Source organism: Myotis myotis, unplaced genomic scaffold, assembly GCF_014108235.1.
Source record: "Myotis myotis isolate mMyoMyo1 unplaced genomic scaffold, mMyoMyo1.p scaffold_m19_p_5, whole genome shotgun sequence".
Classification (NCBI taxonomy): Eukaryota; Metazoa; Chordata; class Mammalia; order Chiroptera; family Vespertilionidae; genus Myotis; species Myotis myotis.
The window spans coordinates 96,899-124,395 of NW_023416357.1; the positions used below are offsets into that span (position 1 = coordinate 96,899).

Here is a 27,497-nt window from a genome sequence, read left to right on the forward strand (position 1 = left end):
CCCAGGTGTCTGATCAGGGAAGGCCCAGCCTTCATCTTATCACATCATCTCCCACTTCATCAAAACGATGCACAAAGCCTCGATGGTCTCTTATTGGAGCAATATTTGCAGTCCTCACTTTAGAATCCATCCAATTCATTTCACTGACACTTCAGTTTATAAAAAGAAAATTTTTTAAACACAGTATCGCAGAGGTCTTGGTTATTTACTTGTTTCCGCCCCAATGGCTGGGACACTTCTCATTGTGCACAGTATGTCCCAGTGCCCAGGAGCCTCCACACTGTGCCCCGATGCCCAGGAGCCTCCACACTGTGCCCCGATGCCCAGGTGCCTCCACACTGTGTCCCGATGCCCAGGTGCCTCCACACTGTGTCCCGATGCCCAGGTGCCTCCACACTGTGTCCCGATGCCCAGGTGCCTCCACACTGTGTCCCGATGCCCAGGTGCCTCCACACTGTGTCCCGATGCCCAGGAGCCTCCACACTGTGCCCCGATGCCCAGATGCCTCCACACTGTGCCCCGATGCCCAGGAGCCTCCACACTGTGCCCCGATGCCCAGGTGCCTCCACACTGTGTCCCGATGCCCAGGTGCCTCCACACTGTGTCCCGATGCCCAGGAGCCTCCACACTGTGTCCCGATGCCCAGGAGCCTCCACACTGGCCCCGATGCCCAGATGCCTCCACACTGTGTCCCGATGCCCAGGAGCCTCCACACTGTGTCCCGATGCCCAGGTGCCTCCACACTGTGTCCCGATGCCCAGATGCCTCCACACTGTGTCCCGATGCCCAGGTGCCTCCACACTGTGTCCCGATGCCCAGGTGCCTCCACACTGTGTCCCGATGCCCAGGTGCCTCCACACTGTGTCCCGATGCCCAGGAGCCTCCACACTGTGTCCCGATGCCCAGATGCCTCCACACTGTGTCCCGATGCCCAGGAGCCTCCACACTGTGCCCCGATGCCCAGGTGCATCACACTGTGTCCCGATGCCCAGGTGCATCACACTGTGTCCCGATGCCCAGGTGCCTCCACACTGTGTCCCGATGCCCAGGAGCCTCCACACTGGACCCCGTGCCCAGGTGCATCACACTGTGTCCCGATGCCCAGGTGCCTCCACACTGTGTCCCGATGCCCAGGAGCCTCCACATTGTGCCCCGATGCCCAGGAGCCTCCACACTGGACCCCGATGCCCAGGAGCCTCCACACTGTGTCCCGATGCCCAGGTGCCTCCACACCGTGTCCCGATGCCCAGGTGCATCACACTGTGTCCCGATGCCCAGGTGCCTCCACACTGTGTCCCGATGCCCAGGAGCCTCCACACTGGACCCCGATGCCCAGGTGCATCACACTGTGTCCCGATGCCCAGGAGCCTCCACACTGGACCCCGATGCCCAGGTGCATCACACTGTGTCTGCAGGATCTCCAAGACCCGTTCCCTGGAGCACTAAATGGAAAGTGCTGAGGTGGGCAGAGGAGAGGATGGGGATGGGTTCTGCCTGTCACACGCACTGGTGACTCCTCAGCTGCAGGGTGAACAAGAGGGATCAGAAGACCGACATCCTGAGGTGCAGAGTGGGCAGCAAGAGGAAGGCACGCCCTGCAGCCTCCCACTGACCATGTCAGACCAGGAGCCAAGGCTCAGAGCACACCACGCACAGGGCTGTGGGAGCAGAGGCCCCTCAGGGTGTCCTGCAGAGCACGGGCTGGTGAGGGTCAGTAGGGGCTCCTCGCAGGTCCCAGCGTGACTGCACCTCAGCCGTCCTCCAAACGGGGACACAGGTGTATGCACAATCGCACACGCTCTCTGCAGGTGAGGATGGCGGCACATGCACCCAAGCTTCCCTTTAAAACTGGGAGTTACTAAGCCCTTACACTCCAGGTTTCCTACAGATGAACAGGTGCAGGGACACTGCCTGGCTCCTCGCTCCAGATAGGAATTTTTTAAAGTAATAGAATCATTCTCTGAGGTGTTAGAAGGAACGCTATGTATATTCAAAACAGAATGACTGTATAATTGTCTTGTAGTGTCAGGTCCGGCCTGAGTTCCGTGTTTCCTCTTTCCCCTATCTTTGGCCGGGACACACATTTTCATTGTCACTGTCTGTCACGGGACCAAGCCTGGGTTCCTTCACCGGTTTGGGTGGTTTCGGTAGCTCGGGGCCTGGAGGTGACTCTCTGTCCTGCAGTAATTGGGTCTGGATAGTTTGTATCAAATAAACGCCCCTCTCCTAGTCACTGATTAACAACCACTTTATCTAATTGAAACTTAGATTCCCAGTAATTTCTTTTGTGTCAATTAATATATTTATTTTAACCATGTTTTTGTTTTTACTTTTTTCAGATACGTGGACGAGCACTGTGGTGGTGAGCGTGGACATGTTTGTTCCGTGGGCTCTGTCTGGACGCTGCTGGATTACAGCGCCTGCCTGCTTGCTCGGCGAGGAGGCCGCACTGCACCCAGGCGTCAGGAGCCGCAGGGGACAGGCCCCGTGGCATAAGGCAGGGTGTTCCCTGGGAAAGGTGGAATGCACATTAGCCTAGAGGTTCGTTAACATTGATTGGTTTACGGGATTAACCAAAAGCTTTAATGGAATGAGTCGCTGCCTCCCAACCATGCGGGGCAAGGAGTTAAGGAAACATGTAAAGTGCGGGAAGGGAGCAGCTGAAGACGGAGAGAAGGCGGGTGAACAAGAAGTCACTTCTGTTCACAGGGGCCCGTCCTGTTGGCAGCTGGCAAACTGAATCCCACAATGTTGGGTCTCAGATATGATGTAGCCAAGGGGCTCATTCCCAAACCTGAAAGTCTATCAAAACCACGTAGGAAGGTTTTTTTCTTTAAATACAAATTCCTAGGACCCTGGGGATCGTGCTTCATGAAGTCTGGAGTGGGGCCGAGGGATCTTTTAATTTAGCATTAAACACCCCCAAGGCCTTCTCGGAGTGACGGACGGGGGTAGAGGGTTACTTTTCATTTTACACTCTTTCATACGATTTGACTTTTTCCATTAATATGCACCCCTTTTAACACAAAACAAACACGGAAACGTCCCAGATGCTGCTGGTTTGTGGCCGGGTTAGAAACAAATGGAGTTCTGTGAGGTTCGCTTTGGGGCCAAGGAAGAGAGGGGAGCAGGCTGTGTCGGATCCGCCTCCCCGTCCGTCAGGTGCCTGAATGTCCGATTCCCTTTACTCCCCCCGGCCGCCTCCCCACCTTTACTAAGACCCAGCCACCTCCCAAACACTGGGGTGGTGACAGGTGTGTCTACAGGCAGCCATGCTCCAGGCTGCCTGTGAGACTCCTGTGCTATAATTAATGGTATCGTAATTTAAAAAAGAAAAAAGACAGACAGTTATTTTAAAAGTCACGAAAAGTTGAGGCCATCAGCTAGGATATGCTTTTGATTCTTTCGGATTACCATCTTCTCTGTAAACCATCGACTGGTTCGAGTAGAGGAGTCCTCGGTGACACGGGAGGGAGACTGAGCGGGCGCGTGGAGCTTCTCTGGAGCCTCCAAGCCTGGGGCTGGTGAGGCTGGTGGAAGAGGCCTCGGGACTGAATTTTGAGGGCCACCTGTCACAGCAGGGGTTTCTGCTTTCTAAGACTAAAGTTCCGTTTGCCCTGAAACCAGGTACAAAGCAATCGTACCCAAGGAAACAGTTCTGGCCTCTTGGGCAAGTGACAGCGTGCAGGAGGCTGCACCGGGGGAGCCCCGAGTCCTTCGATGCTACCAGGGCCGAGCGGCTGTCAGTCAGGGAGGGTGTTCAAAAAAAAGCGGTTTTCGTGTTTAGCATCCACTTCCTTTTAGCGCAACTACCTCTTTTCATCACAAGTCTTTCCTCATTGCAACGCAGACCAGATAACAAGCCTGGACACTTGCTTCAGCGTTAACCTCACTCTCTCCCCCCATTCCTTCCCCGTTATCCCTTCAGAACAGAAAATAAGGGACATTGGGAAGCTGAGTAATTACTCAGCATGGAAACATTTTACTTCTTCATGAATACAACTGACAGCTGCATAATTAGCGTCCCCATAGCAGAAAGTCTTAGGCTGTGAACACAATTTCACAAGTCAGAGAGCTGATAAATTATGTCAGCAGGTCTTGCTGTTGTTCATTGGAGGAGGAGCGTCCTTCAAACTAGGATTAATAAGACATCCACTTGGACAACGTTTGCTCTGCCAACTTCCTCAGTAACTGCTGAGAGGTGCGCTGGGGACTAGGCCTCAGTAACTGACACCTTCACCCAGGACCAGAGATGGCCGGTGCCATTACCATTTCAAACCGGGGAAGCTCGGATCCGGTGGAGAGTGGATGAGGCCTCAGGGAGAAGCTGGCTGCAATCTTCTCTGGCGCTGGAAGCTGGTGGGGACCTCTCTCCTGAGGAGCTTTGAGGACTCGTGCTTGCGTTCCAGGCCACAAGCATTTTCAAAAGATTCCTGAGGGTCTAATTGAACATTCGTAGTTTCAAAGGTCGCCAGCGAGCCAATCCTGATCTCGGGGTTTTCTGAGCTAGCACCCCTCTCTGCTGTCTGATCTTGAGCAAACCAGTTCTGTTCCGTGTAAAAGGGAACTGGGGAGTGCTGCAAGACAAAGAAATAGCCTGCAAAGTACTCCCAGTTCACCTACCAGACCACCCCACCCTCGTCCACACACTGTGCCTCGAGCTGGCAGGGATGGTTTCAAATACACACCGGACCCCATTCGCCCTCTGCTCTGCGTAAGATCCGTGACTCCCTCGCATCGAATTTAATTCCAACCCAAACTCAGTGGAACGGCTTTCAGATGGGGCCCCACCCTTTGCGGCCACCCCCTCGGCCTCCTCCCTAATCCCTCCTGGCTTGTCCCGCCTTTAGAGAGAACTCCTCACTCCCTCTGACTCGACATTATACCCCCGGGGTGTTCCCATGCCTGGTCAGTCATTCAGCCTTCCTCCTCAGTGTCCCCCCTCAGGGAGGCTTTCTATGCCCCCGGACACACTGCCAGTCACTGTCCCCCACACATATGCTGTCACTGTCCCCCCCACACGCTGTCACTGCCCCCCCACACGCTGTCACTGTCCCCCCCCACACGCTGTCACTGTCCCCCCGACACACGCTGTCACTGTCCCCCCGACACACGCTGTCACTGCCCCCACACACTCTGTCGGTCACTGTCCCCCCCACACGCTGTCACTGTCCCCCCGACACACGCTGTCACTGCCCCCCTGGAGGCAATGACCACCCACATGCTGCTTGTCTTCCTCTCCCTTCCCACTTCCCAAGTAAAAAGTGACCAGAAAGGGAGCTCCTACGTTACTGACACGGGATAATTAGTCTCCAATTGTTCCTTAAATTTCCTCTCTGGTTATTTTAAGTACATTTTCTGTCTCTCTGTTGCCCTCTTTTCTGAGGGAAAGGGAAAATAGATGCTGGGCTAGCTAACAGTTTATGTTTTACTACTTTTTTATTGACTTTAGAAAGAGAGGAAGGGAGAGAGAAGCACTGACTTGAGAAACACCAACAGTCCCTCCCATACACGCCCTGACCTTCCAGTGCACGGACGACATGCAGCCAGCTGAGCCGCACTGGCCAGGGCCATCTTATTACTTTTTAAATAGCTCTGCTTCTTTTCATTCTTCTTCGTCTACTGGCATAAACTGAAGCTGTGACTTTGCCTCCAAGCACTGTTCAGCTCAGAGGTCCCTCCTGTGCCGGCCTTCCTTGCATATCCCTGGCCTCCACCTTCTAGAAGCCAGCAGCCGCCTCCCCACTCAGGACACCTGGTGCCTTTGCCAAAGGTCCCCTCGTGGAAGGCAGACTGTCCCAGTCCAGAAACAACGCTTCAGCTGTATTCCGAGGCCTGATAGCTAGGGTTTCCTCATTTTTCTACACATTCTAAGATTTAGGTTTGCGTTTTTTATGTGATGCAGCTGGTTTTTTAAGATTGACTCTGACAAACCTTACAAATGTTGTGGAATCTTTCCCCATAGTTCTGAGTGGAACTGAGAAAACGTCAGGCCTGACTCTCGGGCAGAGCAAGCCCAGGTGTGGCCCTCTTGCTAAGGAGCTCCAGCTGTGGGAGAACAGCACCTGGCCTGTCCATCTGCCTGCCTGCCTGCCTTCTGAGGACACGGAGACCCTCCCCAGGGGGAGAAGTCCCTCTGTCATTGCTGCTAAATACCCTTGTTCGCACTGAGTTGATAAATACTCTCTTCTGCAGCAGGAGCAGTGTTTTGGGCTCTAACACGCTTCCTTGTATCTGCTGGGCTGAAAGCTGGGGGCGGGGGGGGGGGGGAGGTTAAAACTCACCGAGTTAGATGTCCTTCCTGGTTTTCATTTCCCACCTGCAGTGCCCAGAGGTTTCCCAATACAATAAATATCAAGGTTAATGAACAGGAAGGGACCAGTTTCTTCAAATAGTTTTAAAAATAGTAAAACTGGATCTCGTCAGGCATTGGTATTAAAATAAGATGACAAAAAAGGGCCTTCACTCTCAAGAAAAGTTTTTAAGGGGCTATAGGGTGATGTTGGTCCACACAACATTCCACGTGAGTGGGTTTCTGGAGAAGTTTGTGGCGAGCTCTCCACTGTCTAGACTCCAGTGGACTGAAAGGTCTGAGGGAAAGGTGTCGTTGCTTTCTAAGAAACGGTCTTAAATGAACAGGAAGTTCAGACCTGCATGCGTGGAGGAGATGCAAATTGCAAGACGCAAACATTCAAAAGGGGAGGAGAGATGTTCTCTAAAAGTTTTATAAGATGCCAACAAGACAGGTTTTTCATATTAATACTTACAGAAGGTTTTCATTTCCAAGAATGAGGAAAAGCTAAAACATCTTGAGCTTACTTTTGTTACATTCTCTTAATAATTTTTTTATTTCTAAAACTTTAAATAAATTGACTTTAGAAAAAAAGTGTGCCCTTTAAGACAGATGCAAAAGTGAGGTGACTTCGAGGTGGGCATGACTTGACAGCACTGAGTGGCGTTACCATTTTGTACCAGCAGAGGGAGCACTAAGTCCACTGCAATGACAGCTGTGGTTTGTGCAACAGTGAATGGGGTTGGGGTGCTCTTGAAGGGAAGCAACTGGCCCCCACAATATGCCTTTTGGAATATTGATTTCAAGCTGGTTATCAAGGAACAGAAGACTCTGGAGGAAACCCGTGAACTCCCCTAACTGCCTAAAAGGACTTTAGACAGAGGACCTGTTCCTGGAAGGAAGACCCCCTCCGCGTCCTGCAGGTCCCGGGAGCTCCTGTGATGCGCAGGAGGAGTGCCAGGCCCTCTGTTCACGGTGCCGTGTCCCGTGGTCCAAGAGGCAGCAAATAGTCTTTCCCCAAACACTGGCTTTTCCATCCCACGTGAGTGTCTCCCAGCCACACATGGATGCAACCCTCGACTGCCCAAGCTTCGTTGGGTCTCTATGCTCATGGCAGCCCCGAATGTGTTCATAAAATAAATGTAGGGCATTTTCTCCTGTTAATCTGTTTCTTTAATTTGATTATCAGCCCAGCTAGAAGAACTTAGAAGGTGAGAGGAAAAGTTCTTTCTTTAGCCCTCACACTCTCAAAAACTGTTATTATTACCATGTCCCGAACACTGACAGATGAATGGTAGGCGGGTAGGTAGGTAAACAGACAGACAGGTGAATAAGAGGTTTTGGTCAAATGCTTTAACAAATGTATGTATAATATCAACTTCACCAAAGATACTGGCAGGACTTGCTGGGGAGTTTCATTCATTTACAAAATGCCAATATGTCAAAATGACCACAACATAAAGGATATGCAATACGCAGTCCTATATAATAAAAGCCTAATATGCTTAGTGACCGGTCAGCCGTTTAACCAATCAAAGCATACTATGCTAATGATATCCTAAGGCTGCTCGACCGCTCGCTATGACGTGCACTGCCCACCAGGGGGCAGATGCTCTGACCGGTAGGTTAGCTTGCTGCTTGGGTCCGGCCAATCGGGACTGAGTGAGTCTGGCTGGACACGCCCTGGAGCCCTCCCACAGTCCCTCCCCCGCCGGCCAACATCCCGCGTCCCTCCCCAGCCCCAATGGTGAACCGGTGGGGTCCCTTGGCCTGGCCTGTGCCCTCTCACAATCCAGAACCCCTCGGGGGATGTCGGAGAGCCGGTTTCGTCCCGATCCCGCAGGCCAGGCCAAGGGACCCCACTGGTGCAAGACTTTGTGCACCGAGCCTCTAGTATACTTAATATTTGAATGCTAAACATAACCTTTTATTTTATATTGTTTTATATTCATTAAGTTAGATATTAAACCTAAATATCCAATCAAATATATTGTGATGGACATAAAACGAGGTTTGGACTCTTTTCACCTAGAGCAAAGCCCTGGTGCCCAGGATAGTTCGACAGACTCGACACACCCAGCGGAGTCCTGCGGCCTCCAGACAGCACATTCCATGCCACACTGTTCTCTTTGCTTTACTTCCCTCACATCATTATGCTCATCAGAATTTTTTAAAAATATATTTTTATTGCTTTCAGAGAGGAAGGAAGAGGGAGAGAGGGATAGAAACATCAATGATGAGAGAGAATCATGGATCGGCTGCCTCCTGCACGCCCCCTATTGGGGATGGAGCCCACAACCCAGGTATGTGTCCTGACCAGGAATCGAACCATGATCTCCTGATTCATACATTGACACTCAACCACTGAAGCATGCTGGCCGGGCTCATCAGGACTTTTTAAACCTGAATTTAAGGTATTCATAACGGGACTAACCCTACTCCTTGGCTCATGGCATAGTTATCACTGATCTGCGCAAGCATCCTCCTTTTTAGTTTCTGTAATCCAACCCAAGAACAAAATCCCTGACAATAATTTACACAAACCCACATCTTTGTCTCTCCTCTATCCCTGCCTCACTCATGCAAGGTAACCATTAGCCTACATTTTGTGTTTAACATTTCCTTGTTTTTTAAAATAATTTTTTAAGATTTTGTGTTTTTAACATTTCCTTATTTTTTTAAAAGAAATCAATATATATAAATGCATGAGCATAATATTTAGATTTAGATCTTGAATTTCATAAAAGAGTCACCTTAAATTTGCCATTTTAAAACACAACATTAAGATGTATTCATGCTGATGTGGATATCTGTAATTCATTGATTTTCACATAATATCCCATTATGAGTACATACCACATCTCCTGTCTAATGGGCATTTGAGTCTCTTTTAGGGTTGTGTTGTTGGTTTTTTTTTGCTTTTACTAAGGTGTTGTCATGACTATGTTTCTATAGGTGCACAGAATGATCACTTCGCTGCTCTCCCAGAGTAATTATATAAGTGAACTAGAGGCCTGGTGCATGGGATCCGTGCACTGGTGGGGCGTGGCCTGCAGGGATCAGCCTGCTGCAGGAGCAGCAGCTCATCCTGGTCAGCGGAGTGGCTGTGCACCGCCCTCTGAGCACCTGCTCCCTCTATGGGAGCACACTGACCCCCAAGAAAGCAGGGGTAAGCTTCTTGGTTTTGTTTGTTTGTTTGTTTTGGGGGTAAGCTTCTTGACGTTGGTCTTGGCAGAAAATAAGTGGGGCCACATCAAATTAAAAATCTCTGCACAGCCCAACAGAATGACAAGGCAGCCTACAAAACAAGGAAAGCCATTTCCAAATCCTGTATCTGATAAAGAATTAGTATCCAAAATATATGAAGAACTTATACAATTCAATATAAAACAGAGAAACAATTTGATTTTAAAATGGGCAGAGGACTTGAGTAGACATTCTCCCAAGAAGACATATACATGGTCAACAGGTACATGAGAAGATTCTCAACATCACTAGTCATCAGGGAAATACAAATCAAAACCACAAAATACCATCATAACCGCCAGAATGGCTATTATCAAAAAGATGAGAAATAAGTGTTGGCGAGGATGTGGAGAAAAGGAAGGAAACCCTCCCGCACTGTTGTAAATTGTTGCAGCCACTGTGGAAAGCAGTATGGAGGTTCCTCAAAAATTAAAAATAGAACTACCACATGCCCCAGCAATTCCTCGCCTGGGTATGTAGCCAAAGGAAACAAAAACCACAATCTCCAAGAGAAAAATGCACTCCTGTGTTCACTGCAGCATGACTCATAATCGACCAGGTATGGAATCCCCCGACGTGCCCTCACTGCACCCTGAATACAGAAACTATGGTACATACCTATAGCGGAACATTATTCAACCTTAAAAAAGAAGGAAATCCTGCCATTTGAGACAACATAGATGGATGGGCCTTGAGGGCATAGTGCTAACTGAAATAAGCCAGGGAGACAAATACATACTGTATGTTCCCATTGTTAACGTAAAAAACATTCAAACCTGTAAAGCATTTTTGTGAGTTTATTTGAGCCAAACTGTTGACAATTGCCAGGAAGCAGAATCTCAAGGGATTGGGATAGTGCTCCGGAGAATGTCGGCTTTTCACCTTGTTTTACACATTACAACCAAAGGAGGAAGGTAGGTGAGTTACATGAAATCCATTGGTGATAGATAAGGGAGGCGGGAGAAAGCAAAGGGGGGTGGCCTCTGGGATTGGGTAAAAAGTAAAATGATAAACACATAATTCTTTTACTTGGGTGGGTACAGGATAGTTAACAGTCAACAATTAACATGGTAACAATAACAATGAAGGGATTTGTGTCTCTGTCCTGGCACCCAGGGCATGTGATTGTACCCTGAGGGGTCCAGGAAAAAGGGAAGTTACAGTGACCCTGACATTTCAACGATGTTATCATAGATGCAAAAAGACAATAAGCTCAGTTAAGGTAAAGGTTGACCTTGTCAGGGAAGATACCAGCCTAGGAGGTGAGTACCCACCATAACTGCTTTTAGTTAGTTTTAATTTCAGACCATCCTTGTGGTGACTTTAGGTCTTAGAGTTTGCAAGACCACCATGCAGGCCTCCCCTGAGCGTGTCAGGTCAGCATGTGGCCCCTTCTGTCCACACACTTATATGTGGAATCCAGAGAACAGACTGGTGGTTGCCAGAGACAGGGTGGGGTGAGCGAAATGGGTGACAGTGGCCAAGCTTCTGTTAAAGATTAATTAGTCCTGGAATGTAAGGTACAGCAGGGTGGCTGCAATGAATAGCACCTATTGCGTATTTGGAAGTTGCTAAGAGTAGATCTTAGTTCTCATCACAAGAAAAAAAAATTGTAACTATGCATGGCGGTGTAAACTTACTGTGTTAATCATTTCACAATATGTACCAATATCAAATCATTATGTTGTATAACTAAAACTGATACGTTATACGGCGATTATATCTCAATTTAAAAAGTCTTTCCCTACTCTATGCTCAAAGAATTGGCGTCCTTCATTTTCTACTTGATCTTTCCGTCCATACTCTGTCTGGAGTAGGCATTTGTACCTGGTGTGGGTGTTATGGCCTGAACAGGGTCCCCTCCCAATTCACATGCAGCCCTAACCCCAGAACACGACTGTATTTGGACATAAGGCCTTTAAAGAGGTAACGAGGTGAAATGAGGTCACATGGGTGGGTCCTAATCCAATCTAACTACTGTTCTTATACCAGGAAAGGTGGGCACACACAGGGACACCAGTGATGCTCGGCCCAGAGCAACCGCCTGTGAGGAGGTAGCCCTCTGCAGCCGGGGAGGGGTCTCAGGGGAAACCAACTACCTGCACTTCGGTCTTGGCCTTCAGTTGCAGAACCGTGATGAAATCCATTTCTGTTGTTTAAGGACCCAGTCTGGGGCCCTTTGCAATGGAAGCCTAGAGAAGTAACACAGTGTAAGGCATAAATTTAATTTTGTAGATGAAAAAAAAGCCACATGCTAACCTGACTAACTCGGGGAAGACCTGTGTGAAGAGACCTAAAGTAACCACAAAAATGGTCTGAAATGAAAACATTTAATTAAACAGCAGTTTGTGGTGGGTAGTCATGTCCGAGGCCAGTATCTTCCCTGATAAAGATCAACTTCGATCTTTACTGAGCCTGTTGTCTTTTTGCATCTACGATAACACACCTGAGGAAGGTCAGGGTAACATGTAACTTCCCCTTATCCGGACCCCTCAGGGCACAACCAATGGGGCAGGGCACCAAGGGTGGAGAGCACAAAGTCCCCCATTGTTAGTTATCTTGTTAACTAGAGGCCCGGTGCACAAAATGTGTGCATGGGGGAGGGCCCTCAGCCCAGCCTGCACCTTCTCCAATCCGGGACCCCTCGGAGGATGTCCGACTGCTGGTTTAGGCCCGATCTCTGCTGCCTAATAGCTCGCCTGCCTATCTGCCTGATTGCCCCTAACCACTTCTGCCTGCCAGCTTGATCGCCCCTAACCACTCTGCCTATCTGCCTGATCGCCCCTAACCACTCTGCCTATCTGCCTGATCGTCCCTAACCACTCTGCCTATCTGCCTGATCGTCCCTAACCACTCTGCCTATGTGCCTGATCACCCCTAACCACTCTGCCTATGTGCCTGATCGCCCCTAACCACTCTGCCTATCTGCCTGATCACCCCTAGCCACTCTGCCTATCTGCCTGATCGCCCCTAACCACTCTGCCTATCTGCCTGATCACCCCTAACCACTCTGCCTATCTGCCTGATCGCCCCTAACCACTCTGCCTATCTGCTTGATCACCCCTAACCACCCTGCCTATCTGCCTGATCGCCCCTAACCGCCTCTGCCTGCCTGCATGATCTCATCACTAACTGCTCCCCAGCTGGCCTGATCTCGCCTAACTGCTTGCTCCCCTGCTGGCCTGATCACCCCTAACTGCCTCTGCCTGGGCCCCCACCACCGTGGCTTTGTCAGGAAGATGTCCGGTTGATCCGGTCTAATTAGCATATTACCCTTTTATTAGTACAGTTTGTTGACTGTTAACTATTCTGTACCCACTTGTGTAAAAGAATTATGTGTCTATCATTTTACTTTTTATCCAATCTCAGAGGTCCCCCCGCTTTGCTTTCTCCTGCCTCCCTAATCTCTCGCCGATGGATTTCATGTGACCCACTTAAGTCTCCTCCTTTGATTGTAATGTGTAAAGCAAGGTGAGAAACCACCATTCTCCGTACGTAGCATTATATCAAGACACTGAGATTCTGCTTCCTGGCAATTGTCCGCAGTTTGGCTCAAATAAACTCACAAAAACTCTTCACAGGTTTGAATGTTTTCTATGTTAACAGGTTTTTCAATATGGAAAAACCGTTTGTTTCCAGCGCCATTTACTGACCAGCCCCTCCATCCTGGGCACCGCCCTCATTCTCAGCGTCCCACACACATGTGGGTGTACTTCCCGCTCTCTGCTCTAGCCCGCCCGCACCTGCTCCTGTGAGAGGACCAAACTCTCCAACAGCTACAGCTTCATGACCCTCGTGAGGCTGGGAGAGACAGGCCTCTTTCGTTCTCCTTTCAGCGGCCTTGCTGGTTTTGATCACTTACTTTCACAGAAAGTTAAAAAATCAGCTTGTCAGGTTCCACGGAAAAATCTCACTGGGACTTTAACTGCACCTGCGTTACGTCCCCAGAACTAACGAGAGGTGGTTTGCAATTAAACGTCCGCCTCCACTGGAAAGTCCATTTTCTTTTGTGCTCTATGGACTGCAGTTCCGGTTCTGTCCACAGGATGGCACCACCAACCAAAAAATCAAATGTCACAGCCGACCCCGTAACACAAACACAGGGTTAATATTGTATTAAATGCCCAAGGGTTTTGGAGGGCAGACCTACATTTCATACGAAACGTTCAATAGCCTATCCAATTCTTGGTACATTTGGTAAAGATGTGGCAAGTAGTATGTGATAATCAAATAAATGAAAGAAGGAAAAATACGACAATCTCTTCTTCACAGTCCTTTTACCGTAGGAAACCATAACCAATTATAGGTTAAAAATTCATTACCAAACCAGAGGACAAAGGCACGGTGAAAAATCGGTCAGGAAAGGAAGGTTGCGTTTCTAAACCAGCGAGCCCAGTACAGGCAGCGAGCAAAGTCCCCAGGTTGAGGCCCTGGTTCTGCCCGGCCCGCCGCGCGCGCCCGGGGCTGGCGAAGGGCTTCCCTGGAGACGCCCGAGCGCGCCCGCCGCTCCCACCGCCCCATTCCTTCCGGCCTGGGAGCCCCTCCTGCTCCACGTCGGGGTGAACAGACAGAAGGGTTAGGAACGTGTCCACGGATCTGAGATGACAGATGGGCCGCGGGCGGCCTCGGCCTGGGCACCTCCCGGCCGGGAAGGAGCGGCCTCTGGCTGAGCGCGGACCCGGCGGGAGCGCCTGGCAGACACCTGTGCGCAGTGGCGCCTCCCTCCCCTGGACGCTCCGGACACGGAGAGCGACCTCACCGCCGGCCCCGCGCCCCGGCTGTGCAGCGGGAACAGCACGGCGCCCAGGTTCAGTCGGGCTCTAGCCCTGCCCGCCGCCCCGGGGCTCAGAGGGGCACCCGCCGCAGGAGCAGGGACCGCGGTGCCCTGGACACCCGGGAGCGGGAAGCGCGAGGAACCCGGGTGACGCCCCTCCACCGGCGCCGGGCGCACCCCCTCCGCCCCCCGGGAGCACGTGACGGCGACATCCCTGCGAACCCGCACCCCGCGCGGCACCTGCCCGCTCACCTGGCGGGCAGTCCACCTGCCACCGTCGCGCGCCCATTGCGCTTCAGCGACGTCCCGCCAGGGGGCGCCCTTGCCCCGCGCTCGGTTGCCTGCGAGGCGGAGGCCACGCGGGGCGTGCGGGGCGCTCACCCCGGACACTAGCGGTCGGGCTGCGGGGGGTCCGCGGGTGCGGGGCCGCGACGGAGGGCTTCGGGGCGGTGCCTCGACACCCGCGGCGGCGACAGCCCGGAGGGCGGGGCCGCGACCCCGAGGGTGCGGGGATCTTGGCCGCCCCTGCGCCCCGGCTGTGCTCCGCCCCGCGCGACTGGTGGGCGTGGCGACGTCGTGACGTCCCCGGCGTGGCCGCGGCCCCCGTATAAGAAGCCACGCGGCGCTCGCCCTCGCACCAGTGGCGGCGGCGACATGGAACTGCTCCGCACCATCGCGGTGCCGCCGGCGGGCGCCAAGGGCGGCGAGCAGCCGGGCCGGCCGGGCGGGGACCCGAAGCGCAGGCGTCCGTCCCCCGCCGAGGACCCGGAGCCGACGGCCGCCCCGCAGCCCCGCCACCACGCGGGCGCCGAGGTGTCCCGGGTCGTCGTGGACCCCACGACGGGGCGGCGCTACTGCCGCGGCCGGGTGCTGGGCAAGGTGAGGGCGCCGCCGGGGCTCTCGCGGGGAAGGAGCTCGGGGAGCAGCCTGCGCCCGCCCCCCCCCCCCCCCCCCCCCGCTTTTCTTGCTGATTTTTGCTGGATTCTAGATCGGCCCGCCGCCCACCGCTCCACCAGGCTCAGTTCCGTCTCGGCTTTGTTTCCTTGCAGGGCGGCTTCGCCAAATGTTACGAGATGACGGATTTGACCAGCAACAAAGTCTACGCGGCCAAGATCATCCCGCACAGCCGGGTGGCCAAGCCCCACCAGCGGGAGAAGGTGCGTGCGGTGGGGGCGCTCGCGGGGCCGCGGGTGGGAGCCGCCTGCCGCGGCGGCGGGGCTGAGCCTGTGCCTCCCGCAGATCGACAAGGAGATCGAGCTGCACCGGCTCCTGCACCACAAGCACGTCGTCCAGTTCCACCACCACTTCGAGGACCAGGAGAACATCTACATCCTGCTCGAGTACTGCAGCCGGCGGGTGCGTGCGGGGCGGTGCGCGCGCGCGCTCGCGGGGCAGGGAGCGGCGGGGCCGGGGGTGCGCGCGCCCTGGGCGCCGCGGGCGCTGGGGTCCGTGTGGGGGTGAGGGAACCCCACATCCCGAAGCTGATGGTCCCGCCTGACAGCGCCTCCCCTCCCCTCCCCTCCCCCCAGTCCATGGCTCACATCCTGAAAGCGAGGAAGGTGCTGACGGAGCCCGAAGTCCGATACTACCTCCGGCAGATCGTGTCGGGGCTGAAGTACCTTCACGAGCAGGAAATCCTGCACCGGGACCTCAAACTCGGTGAGTCCTCCCCTGGGACACGGACTTGCTGGTGGGGCCCCTCTTCTCTCTCGCTCCCTGACACATGCACGCCCCTCCCCCCCATCCAGCCTTCAGTTTTGTTGTGAATGGGGGGCGTGAATAGTCAGCGGCTGGCCGCTGGCCCCCAAAGCGTGTGTGTGCACTTGCTTCGTGGGCCTTCAAAGGACTCAGGCGCGTGCTGTTTGTCACCCAGGGAACTTTTTTATTAACGAGGCCATGGAGCTGAAAGTCGGGGACTTCGGTTTGGCAGCCAGGCTGGAGCCCTTGGAGCACCGAAGGAGGTGAGAGCCAGAAAGACCCCTCCCCTGGGGTCTGTGCAGATCAGACACCCCGTTATTTCCCAGTTGGGGGCAGAGAAGGTCAGTGGATGCTCAATGTAAAAACCACGACAGTGTGAACTTGGGCCCACGTGGGGCCAGGGCCAGCGCCTTATGTCTGCACGCTGATCATGAAATAAACCTGTCCTAAGTTTGCCTGCTGTGGGTAAAAAGGCCTGGTCCCAGTTGGTTAAAACACTTTGTCCGTGTGAGCGGAGGAAACTACATGCCTTAAACAAATACCAAGAATCACTTGGTCAGATGCCAGCTGTTCAAATGCCAAAACCAAAAGTCAAATGTTTCCAAACAGAAACTCCACACAGTGCTTTCAAGGTTTTATCGAGGGAGCCAAATTCAAACAATGGCACAGTCCCTAATGAGCTCTTCCTATTTTGTCTTTGCAGAACAATATGTGGTACCCCAAACTATCTCTCCCCCGAAGTCCTCAACAAGCAAGGGCACGGCTGTGAGTCGGACATCTGGGCGTTGGGCTGTGTAATGTAAGTAGCTGCACCTCGATGACCAAAAGCAGGTGTGGGTTTAGGTTTTGGTATTTGAGAAGCGTTGCTGTGTGACCTTCCTGAGGACGAGCTTCCTTTCCCCAGGTACACGATGCTGCTCGGAAGACCCCCGTTTGAAACCACGAACCTGAAGGAAACGTACAGGTGCATCCGAGAAGCCAGGTACACCATGCCGTCCTCCTTGCTGGCCCCTGCTAAGCACTTGATAGCGAGCATGTTGTCCAAAAACCCCGAGGACCGGCCCCGTCTGGATGACATCGTTCGCCATGAGTTCTTTGTGCAGGTGGGTGTGCGTCCTGGGTCTCTGGGTGACGTGCTGCGGATGCCCGTGCCAGCAGGTCACTGACAGCCTTTCTCGCGCCCCACAGGGCTTCACTCCCGACAGGCTCTCCTCCAGCTGCTGCCACACGGTCCCCGATTTCCACCTGTCCAGCCCCGCAAAGAATTTCTTTAGGAAAGCCGCTGCTGCTCTTTTTGGTGGCAAAAAAGACAAAGCAAGATACATTGACACACACAGTAAGTTTGAAGACCTCTCACTGTTCTGAATCAATTGTTATGTTTAAGTTGGATCCGTTAGTTCAGAGAGGCTTTGGCAGTGGCGTAGCGTAGCCAGTGTGTTTGTACACTCTTGCACTTTGTCTGGCACAATAAATCCGCACTGCACAATGGGGCTGGTGGCTTTCTGTGGATAGGCAGTGAAGCGTGCTTCTTGCATAATTGAAGCTAATGGCCGCGATGAAAATGCTGTTTTTGCCCTGGATGCTCAGAGCTCGTTATTAATGCAAAGTGAGGAACTACGCTAGCTCTGTTCCTACCTGGTGAGGATAGAGTAACGCTCAAAATCCTTGTCCTTGATTTGCAGATAGAGCATCTAAAGAAGATGAAGACATTTACAAGCTCAGGAACGATTTGAAAAAGACTTCAATAACGCAGCAACCCAGCAAACACAGGACAGACGAGGTATGCTGGCAGAGACCAAAGTAGATACTGATGCTTTATATCATTTCACTCTGTTAACTGTCGCTTGCTCTGGGATTGTCATAGTTCGGGCATGTCAGTGTTTGTTTATTTTCTTCCATCCCTTTACCCTTTGAGAGGAAAGATTTCTGTCTTTCAGTTGAACAATGCATGCAATGGAGCTGTTGCAGTAGCTCTTGCCTGGCCGTGTCCACTGTTCTTACCTCCATGTCCACTGCTCTTGCCTGGCCATGTCCACTGCTCTTACCTCCATGTCCACTGCTCTTGCCTGGCCGTGTCCACTGCTCTTACCTCCATGTCCACTGCTCTTACCTCCATGTCCACTGCTCTTGCCTGCTGTGTCCACTACTTTGAGAAGCTTTCCCAGCAGTGGCCACGATCCCCTCTGAACCTGGACTTCTCAGGCCTAAGTGACTTTCAGGTGCTGGATTCATTGTGTGGTTCTCTTCCCAGGAGCTCCAGCCACCTCCCGCCACAGTGGCCGGGTCGGGAACGGCTGTGGTGGAAAACAGGCAGCAGGTGGGGGACGTGATTCGGATGATCGTCCGAGGGACCCTTGGCAGCTGCAGCAGCAGCAGTGAGTGTGAGTGATGCCAACAACGCTTCCAGCAGTGAAACGTCGGTGCCCGGGCTCAGCACTGGGTAACAGGCCCTTCCCCTGCACTAACTAACGTGCCATCAGAGGAGCAGGCAGAGGGCCTGGGAGCAGTCTGGGAGGAGTTTTGAGTCCCTGTGCTTAGGAGAACCAGTGGAGGGAAACATGGCATCTGCCGAGGCCAAGCGGCTTTGTTAATTATTCCATCACTTTCTCGACTTCTCAGGCCTGGAGGACAGCACCATGGGGAGTGTGGCGGACACGGTGGCCAGAGTCCTCCGCGGGTGCCTGGAGAACATGCCGGCGGCCGACTGCATTCCCAGGGAGCAGCTGAGCACCTCCTTCCAGTGGGTCACCAAGTGGGTCGACTACTCCAACAAGTACGGCTTCGGGTACCAGCTCTCCGACCACACGGTGGGCGTCCTCTTCAACAACGGCGCCCACATGAGCCTCCTTCCAGACAAGAGGTGAGTGACACGCGCCGTCCTGCGCACCCGGTCTTGCGCTGAGACGTGGAAACAGCGACTGACGCGTCTGTCCTCCCCGCCACAGGACCGTCCACTACTACGCGGAGCTCGGCCAGTGCTCTGTCTTCACAGCGACAGCCGCCCCCGAGCAGTTCATCAGCCAAGTGACGGTGCTGAAGTACTTCTCCCACTACATGGAGGAGAACCTGATGGACGTAGGTGCTGGGCTCAGAGCAGATGCTGGGAGGGGGCTCTGTCCGGGGCGGCTGCGTGGCCTCGGGGCTGCGGGGGGCAGCTGGGGGCAGCTGGAGGGAGGGGGCGGGGATCCCCGGGCCACCGGACATCTGCTTCCTTTGGAGAGGCACTTGCCTCGAGAGGAATGGAGTGCTCGCTGCAGTCTCTCCAGTCCCCTCTCTGCCAATCTCTTCAGGGTGGAGACCTGCCCAGCGTCACTGACACCCGGCGGCCTCGGCTCTACCTCCTTCAGTGGCTCAAGTCCGACAAGGCCTTAATGATGCTCTTCAACGACGGCACCTTCCAGGTGAGCAGCCCTAGGGAAGGGCAGGGGGAGGTCCTGAAGAGTTACTTGCACTTGCCGTCTAGTCCGTGACCCGACGTTCCCCATTCATATTCAGAGGCCTAATCATGTCTTCGTTTGCTCTCCAAGGTGAATTTCTACCACGACCACACGAAGGTCATCCTCTGCAGCCAGGACGAGGAGTACCTGCTCACCTACATCAATGAGGACCGGCTGTCCACCACCTTCCGGCTGACCACGCTGCTGGTGTCGGGCTGCGCACCGGAGCTGAAGCAGCGGCTGGAGTACGCGCTGAACATGCTCCTGCAGAGATGCAACTAGCGGCGGGGCCGGGGCCGCAGCTCCTCCCACGGAGCCACGCGGCCAGGGAAGGTTCCGCACGCTGGGAGGCAGGCAGCGGGGGTGCGAAGGCCGTCCTCTGGCTGCGGGACTGTCTGAGGATGCCGCTCTTGACCTGGACAGTCCGAGTGGGAGCCCGAAGGCAGGGACCTGTTTTAAAAGGTTTTCCGGACAATTTCAGAGAAAGGTGCATTGACTGACTCCTGCTGAGTGTTTCAGGCAGAGGACGGGCTGTGACCTCCTTCCCGAAGGGGCGGAGCCGCATGGAGAGGCTGTGACGGGCAGCATTGGGCTGCTTAACTGTGAACTATGGCCATTGACAATGTTTTTGGTTACTTCTTAAGACACTTGTGGCTGGAAAAGTGCATTCCTTGTTAATAAACTTTTTATTTATTACAGCCAAAGAGCAGTATTTATTATCAGATGTTTGTTTTTTTATGTTGACCATTTTAAACTGTTGGCAATAAAGCTCATGGAAAAGCAGCAACACTTGTCCAGTAGTCTGTCTGTCACGGTGCGTCGCTGGGCGCAGCCTTCTCGGTCTGGACTCGGCATTGCATGGGGCATAGACGCGTACTGGAGAGTTAGGTCTTGGCTTTTCTACTAGATTCCAGGCAGGCAGGGTAGATCTCGCTTGACGAGAGTGAAACAAAAATACTGCTCTCATTGCAAATACAGGCCTCCTACTAACTCCAAAACCAGTTTCTCTCCAGAGGTTCAGCTCGGAGCTGAAGCTGCTGGGATCTGTGTAAACAGACTCTGTTATTAGTGTCAGGAGGTTCAGGAAGTTTATCTTAATATGGACAAAATGCTATGCTGTGTGTGCCCGCACCTCCAAGTGCATTACTCACCCGAACCTGCCCCAACGCCTCCCGCGCCCCCGGCAGGACCAGCGCCCGCTCGATGGGGGAAGGGCTTCCTACACAGTCGTTCTGTTTTCCTTCTGGTGCGCGGTGGCGAGGATGGCATGGGAACCAGCTCTGCTTTCAAACGATCAAGTCATCCCAGAGCAGACCAAGCTTCTCTTCAGTGGGACCTGCCCTGGGACAGACACGGAAAGCTGCCCAGCCTGTTCCCTGAACTTGCAGTGACCCGTCCGAGAGGCAATGCCTTGTGCTGGGTGGTGACCTGCTGTGAGGAAGGTGCTGTCCTGAGAAGTCAGCATCTCTCACATCTGGGCGAGGGCCGCGCTGGGATCCTGCACTGTGGTGCCAGGATGGAGGTGTGATCGTCCACGTCTCTTAAAATTATCACCAACTGCTCCTGACGTATTTTATTCCTAAAAGTCAGATCTGGAGAATTTGCCTTGGATATTCCACAGGTCCTAGTTGGCTGGAATGCTCCGGCTGTGCATACAATGTGAGTCTTTGTTAAATGGCTTAGGGTGATAGCTGAAAAAAAATTACACTAATCGCTGGGTGTGCAAAAGTAGAATCTATTCTAGGCAGAGAAGGAAAAAGCAGGCGCTGGCAAACGCTGGAACATGTTCCTTCACTGAGTTGCACAGTGTCAGGCTGTGTATTACTTTGCAGCTTGAAAACATGTGCTTGTCCATCGTGTGTGCGGAGGGTCCCTGGGTTGGAGGTGTGGAGTAAACCCACACCCCTCCCTGCCCGCAAGGAAGTCCCGGCGAGTGGAGGAGACAGTGCATTTACTTATTAGCCTGATACATGCCGTGATGTAATGATCCAGGTATGCGCTGGGTGTTCTGGGAACCAGCCGAGACTAGGACCCATGAGGAAGGAGCTCCAGGCGTGGGGTGGGCGCAGAGACTAAATTCCAGAGGAGGAAGTTCTTGTTCATTGGGCTTTGAAGATGAATGGGGTTAGGAGAGGAATGCGCAGGGAAGGGTTCTCAGAGTGGGAATTACGGGCACGGTGCCCGAGGACGAGCCTTCACAGTGCCAGTGGGTGTGTCGCCCGGCAGGTAGAGGCTGGAAGGAGCAGACGGCAGGCCTTCTGTGTGCCGCCCGGGCGTGTGGGCTGCACCGAAGGTTATGCTGGTCACAAGGTTTTGAGGAGGAAAGGGACCTTGTATTTCAGTTTTAGAGAATTCATTTTGGGGGCAAATGGACGGGAAGAAGGTGGAGAAAGAAACCGAACTGCACAGCGCTTAGTGCTCTGATCCAGGTGAGAAGGGACCGAATGACAAGGAGGATGTGGAGTTAGACGCAGCAACTCCTTGCCCCCCGGCTCATGGCAGTGACCTGGAGCTGGGTACCAGGCCTAGCGGAAGGCGGCGGATGCTGAGGGAACAAGTGGATGGCAGTAGGTTGGGGCGGGATTTGGAAAGAGGGCTTGCAGAGCGCTGGCTGATTGACTGTGAAGCCGGAGGAAGAGGGTGGGGCTCAGGGTGATTGGCTGGAGCAGTCCCTGCGGGGAGGGGTGCTGTGTGGGGCCGGGGATGGAAATAAATTAGGAATACAGAAGGAAGAGCCGAGTCAGGGAAGGATGGTGAGTTCAGGACGTGCTGAGTCAGACCTGTGTGAGGACGCCCAAATAGGTCCAGAGAACAGTTGAATATACATGTCTATGTCTTGAGAGAGCAAGACTGGGGAGTAGCCAGGCTTGGGGAACAACATAGGAGGGCAAGAGGGTACAGAGGATGGGTCCCTGTCACCCAGCCGCGTTCCTATGGTGCTGAGGGCAGCCACAGAGGACACAGCAAGGCCGTGGAAGTCGGGGAAAGAGGCTAAAATATTCCCCAATACATTCTACTCTTCCAGACCAAGGGAGCCTGCAGTCCGTAAAAACACCAACATGAAAGCTGTGCTTCATGAGCACTTTTGAGCCTTGAGAATGTCTCTCAGCCGCCTCCAGTCCTGGAAGCAGACGGGCTGAGGGAAAAGGTGATATCTGAAGGCGCCCTGACTTCCACGCATCCTCATGAAATGAAAGGGAAAGTGAAGTCAACATGGAGGCTCAGGCACTGCAGAGCCAGATGGGGAGGGGCCAGCAGACTCTTGGTTGGAGTCCATTGTCCAATAATTGTCATCATTGAACCACTGGGAGCTTTCAGACAAAAACGAGCATTTCCAACTTCTTTTGAAAAATGTCAAGATCAGGCAAAATTGGGTTTGCATTTCTGCGTCAGGCTGGTCAGCTGGAGCCGAGAAGCACCCGCCCCTGAGGGGGGGACAAGCCCTCCCCACGGTCCTCACCTGATTGCTTTTCTCACCTGGCCCCTCCCCTCACCTGGCCGCTCCCCTCACCTGGCCCCTCTGGACCTGTGAACGAAGCCTCTCTTAGAACCAGGTGAGACTGAGGAAACCTATCTTCAAATTCTGATTACAAAAGATGTCTTCATGTCTATAAATTTCTGGTTATTCAAAAGAATAACAAAGGAGAAATGACCATGTAAGTTTTCTCTATTTTAATATTGTCTTTATTAATAATTCCCTGTCCATTACCTTTTTGTTTCATATTTTGGATGACTTAGGGGAAAATGTGGGTTGGATGTTGAAGGTCAGGTGGAGCTGAAGGGAAATGAAGCAGTAAGTCCTGACACAGACAAATGGAGACCTGCCAAGCCTTCAGACACCATGGGTTTCACCAGAATGTGCTTGACTTCTGTTCATCAGGATTTCTACCCAACCAGCAGAAGGCGTTAAGGTCATCTCACAGAATTCGTGATGAAATTCAGGGTGACGGTGAAGTTGGAGGTTTTGTAGATGAGGAACAAGAGGTCATTCCTCATCTGACTTGCACGCTGGTTCAGACACAAATCTTGTTAGCAGTTACCATGACCCATCCCCGCTCCCTTCTGTCGACCTGCTGCTAGACCCGGTTATTGACTCAGACGCCTGAGCTGTGGGCTGGCGGCTGATTGTTCGTTCCCTCCCACCCGGGTAGAGGGGGAGGCAGGGCATTGAGGTGGACCCCGCAGCAGCGACCCCTGCCCACCTGGGCTTGACCTCGGGTCTCCTGTTTCCATCCGCTGCCCTGCCGGCCTGCAGCTCTGCCACAGGGGTTAGGACTAAACTCTGAGGAATGTTCTCCTCTGGGATCAGTCACAGGGAAGGGCAAGTGACTAAACTGGCCCAAGACCAGCACCAGGCTTTTTGGTTTTATCTAAATAATACACTCTGAGTTGAAGCAGTTAAATCTTCCTCCAAATACAACGTTTGTACCTAAAAAACAGAATAACTTCTGACACTTGTGCAATCTGACATATTCTCTCAGGCTCACCCCTTCCCCAACAAATGTTCGCCTGGCATTGCTCAAGTTAAAACGATATACTGGACAGTACAAAACTGGTGCGTAACACCATAATTAAAAAACTGCATTAGAAAACATCATTGCAAGTAGACTTTGATAAATGCATTCAGAAATATCAATGAAAACATGATTGTTCATCTGAACATAAGAATGTAAATTAATACATTTCCAAAGCCCTAATGGGTGAAAAAAACTATCGTTTACCTCAAAGGAAACATGCCAGTTAAAACTTACGGCAAAAACAAAATCAGTTCCCCAAATAAGAAACATTTGTGGCTGAAACAAAAAGTAAACAAATTATGGAAATAGATGATGTAGCAGAAAAAGCTTAGACTTCTCATCAGGGCTCAGGCTGGATGCAGCCGGGCCAGTGCTGCTGGGTGATCCTGAGCAGCCACTCCGGGTTCCGACGTTGCTCCTCTGCGAAGCAATAATCGTAAAAACTGTGTTAGAATCTATTAGTCGATCAGTGTCATGCTGCCAATATCTGACCATTTTTGACCTAGAACAAAAGCTATTTCTGGTCATTCAGAAGAGGAGAAATGACAATGTACGTTCTCTCCCCTATATTTTAGCCTTGTCTTTATTAATATTTCCCTGTGCCCATTACCTCTTGTGTCATATGGACCTCAGTGGTTAGCTATATCCCACATCACGTCATATCGTCGTCATCCAGTAAAAGGCACAACTTAACAACTTAACCGTTCTTAGCACTTTTCATCCGCAATCGCCATGTCGTCACGCTCCTGGGAACCACGTCCAAGGACTACAAGTGGGCGCAGTTTTCTTTCTATGACTGACAGCCGTGCAGGCAGGTCACGCAAATGTTCCCCACGTGTTGCGTTTGCCTTTGAGACTTTCTTTTACCGTCCCCTCACCTCCATTCAGAACATACTCCCCACTGTTTTCCAAGGAACAAAATGCCTTTGATGTCAAAATATCCCCTGTGAGACTCGTCCCCGGCACGTTATTCGGGGAAATGGCGACGTGAAAGTAGAGAGAGTTCCAGAAGTCAGGACTGCAGGAGCGTTCAGATGCTGAGTCTGCCCCACGGGTCTCCGTGGGAGGAATGGGCTTTTCCACACTTGCTGGCTGTGCAGTTTCTCTTGGATTCACTTTTAAATCACAAGGAATGTTCCTTGGAATAGTTTGTCCGTGATAGAGTGATCGTACTTGGTAGCCCAGGTTTACTTTTAAAAGATCGCGAACCTGCCAGATGGGTTGGGATGAAAGCCCAGATCCTTACAGCAGGACGATATTCAGGTAAATAGGAACTTTAACCCCCTCTCTGACATCACGGTTCCAGACCCCTTAGATAGCTCATGATGACCTCATCAGTAAAGCTAATTCCCTCTAGAACCACTGCTCTAGAAGAACTCTTGGCTCTAAAATGAACTCAATGGCGAGGGATCGAGGTTGACTTTTCATGCAGACACCTCACCCCCAGATGATGAAGAGTGGTCTACCATGGACTTTTGCACATTGCTGTTTCCTTGTGATGATAGAATTAAAATGCTTTAACACATTGCGTACCACATAGAAATCTCTAAGACATACGCCAGGGACCACACGTTTTTGGGAAAACTGCACGTTATTTAAATCATCATAATGCACATTAGGTGTTGTTTTTCTTTCTTTCTTTTTTTTAAAATATATTTTATTGATTTTTTTACAGAGAGGAAGGGAGAAGGATAGAGAGTTAGAAACATCAATGAGCGAGAAACATCGATCAGCTGCCTCTTGCACACCCCCTACCGGGGAGGTGCCCGCAACCAAGGAACATGCCCTTGACTGGAATCGAACCTGGGACCTTTCAGTCGGCAGGCCGACGCTCTATCCACTGAGCCAAACTGGACAGGGCAGGTGTTGTTTTTCAATAATTATAACATTTTTATTTACATAAACAATTAAACAATTAAAGTTCTTAGTACTTTTCTAACGTATGGTGCTGCGTAGAACATTTTCCTCTATGAAGAGGGACCAAACAAAATTTACATAAGTATCTAGATTCGCTCCTTTTCCCATGGGCGTGCAAAAACGAGAACAGATGGCGCGGGAAACACGAGAACACTCCTGAGCGGTACGAAATGTGTTAAAATAACGTTTTGCCCCTGGTCACTGATGGGTTTGGAAGAGAGCACGTTGGCGGTGGTCACACTGAACGCACGGTACAAGCTGCTGAGAGCCCTTCCCTACCTTCCCCATGAGACCCCACTGCAGAGAGGAGCAGCTGTATCATATGGGCACATCAGGGCACGATGTTAATCAAACGTTCAGCTTGGAGACTATTGGAGGAGGCCAGCTTTAACTGGTTCACGTGAATGGCACTGAGGAAAGGGGTTATGCATTCAAAACAGACAGAAACTCCATCAGTGTAGAGTCAGGAAGCCTGAGATGATGGTCCGCGCGGCTCCTGAAGCATCATTTCTAGTCCCACTGAAGGGAGAGGGTCTTCAGGTCCACCACATGGTTTGGAACTCGTCCTGCAGCCTGCCAACGGAATCGTCGTCTCCTTGGGCTTTTCCTCACTGTTACTGAGCGGCTGTGAACTGCCAACAGCACAGTGCATGTGTGTAGCAGGTGATTACACAATTCCGTTTGTCTGGGGAAGGACTAGCCATGTCCTGTCCCAAACATGTCTGGGTTTGGAGGATACACACATGGCTGCCTATGAAATTTTCATTGTGGTTCGCGTGAGTTTCATGCAGCTGAGGTGCATCTGGTATGAGTCCCGTGTTACCCACGTTTGCCCCCCCCCCCCCCCGCCCCGCCTCCCGCATGAAAGGCAGGTCAGGAATTCCAAGGCTGCTGCTGTCTGGGCCTCATTTTTATCTCCATTAAGCAGAGCAGCAGAAAAGTGAGTCCAGGCTGTTCAAATCCATTCAGATCCATGACACATGATGTGCGTCTTCATCCGCGTGGTGACAATGGTGGTAAAAAATATTAGTGACAGCCAATGGTTCAGGTACCGCCGGGTAAAGGAGAATGAAAGAAACGTATGTGGGCAGAAAATGGTTTCTCTAATCCCTCATCTTCTACAGACGCTGATTCAGAATCAACTACTTGTCATTTCAACTTGGAGGCATATGGTTGCGTTAAACAGGGACACGATTTCATCCTGGCTTCAAGGAGGAAGGCCTCGAATAGGAACACCAAGTCCTTATCGCAGATGAAAGCGATTTCCTTCACTTCAGGTGAATTTGCAACGTCCTCTGAGAAGAATACATCTCACTGATTAAAAAAATATATTAAAATACTCTGTGGACTGTGGTAATGCTCTGATGGAGATAAGAGCTTAAATATATCCACACCATTTATTTGGCAATATTAGCTTAAATGCCAAGACTAAGTCTACCCAGATGTCACAATTATTTTTCCAGGAAAGGAAGTAATAAAATAATATTCTTCTGAGTTCCTAGATACACCAAAGAATTCTTCCTTGCCCGTGGTGCATTGTGACTTACGGGTGCGTTTAGAACTGCAGTCGCGCTAGTATCATGGGCTCCGCTAAGAATTAAGTGTAAGAATGCTCT

General features: G+C 51.9%; 2 protein-coding genes and 1 long non-coding RNA gene across 5 annotated transcripts in view; 2 read left to right on the forward strand and 1 right to left on the reverse strand.

Annotated features, from left to right (window-relative positions):
• The window catches only part of LOC118656118, a 28,454-nt gene extending 22,230 nt beyond the window's left edge, over positions 1-6,224 (forward strand). Inside the window, exons 2-3 of the long non-coding RNA XR_004967500.1 lie at positions 2,340-2,541; positions 5,966-6,224. This is a non-coding gene — a long non-coding RNA (uncharacterized LOC118656118). The remainder of the gene's footprint in view (positions 1-2,339; positions 2,542-5,965) is intronic.
• GAPT (GRB2 binding adaptor protein, transmembrane) overlaps positions 1-14,905 on the reverse strand; it is a 31,926-nt gene extending 17,021 nt beyond the window's left edge. Inside the window, exons 1-2 of one of the 3 annotated variants that reach the window (XM_036308948.1) lie at positions 14,565-14,905; positions 11,638-11,730 (exon numbers count right to left, since the gene is read on the reverse strand). In XM_036308948.1, the coding sequence (XP_036164841.1) occupies positions 11,638-11,685 (48 nt within the window). In that variant the 5' untranslated portion in view covers positions 11,686-11,730; positions 14,565-14,905. The remainder of the gene's footprint in view (positions 1-11,637; positions 11,731-14,564) is intronic. The other 2 variants (XR_004967499.1, XM_036308949.1) reach the window with 2 other exon arrangements.
• A 33-nt stretch (positions 14,906-14,938) lies between these two features.
• Positions 14,939-20,234, forward strand: PLK2 (polo like kinase 2). The gene is made up of 14 exons (XM_036308947.1): positions 14,939-15,191; positions 15,362-15,469; positions 15,552-15,668; positions 15,842-15,971; positions 16,186-16,273; positions 16,714-16,809; positions 16,915-17,113; positions 17,199-17,346; positions 17,693-17,790; positions 18,262-18,391; positions 18,630-18,870; positions 18,956-19,085; positions 19,301-19,411; positions 19,538-20,234. Exons 1-14 carry the CDS (start codon positions 14,967-14,969, stop codon positions 19,727-19,729), a joined length of 2,013 nt encoding a protein of 670 aa, XP_036164840.1. The 5' UTR covers positions 14,939-14,966; the 3' UTR covers positions 19,730-20,234.
• The last annotated feature ends 7,263 nt before the right edge of the window (positions 20,235-27,497 follow it).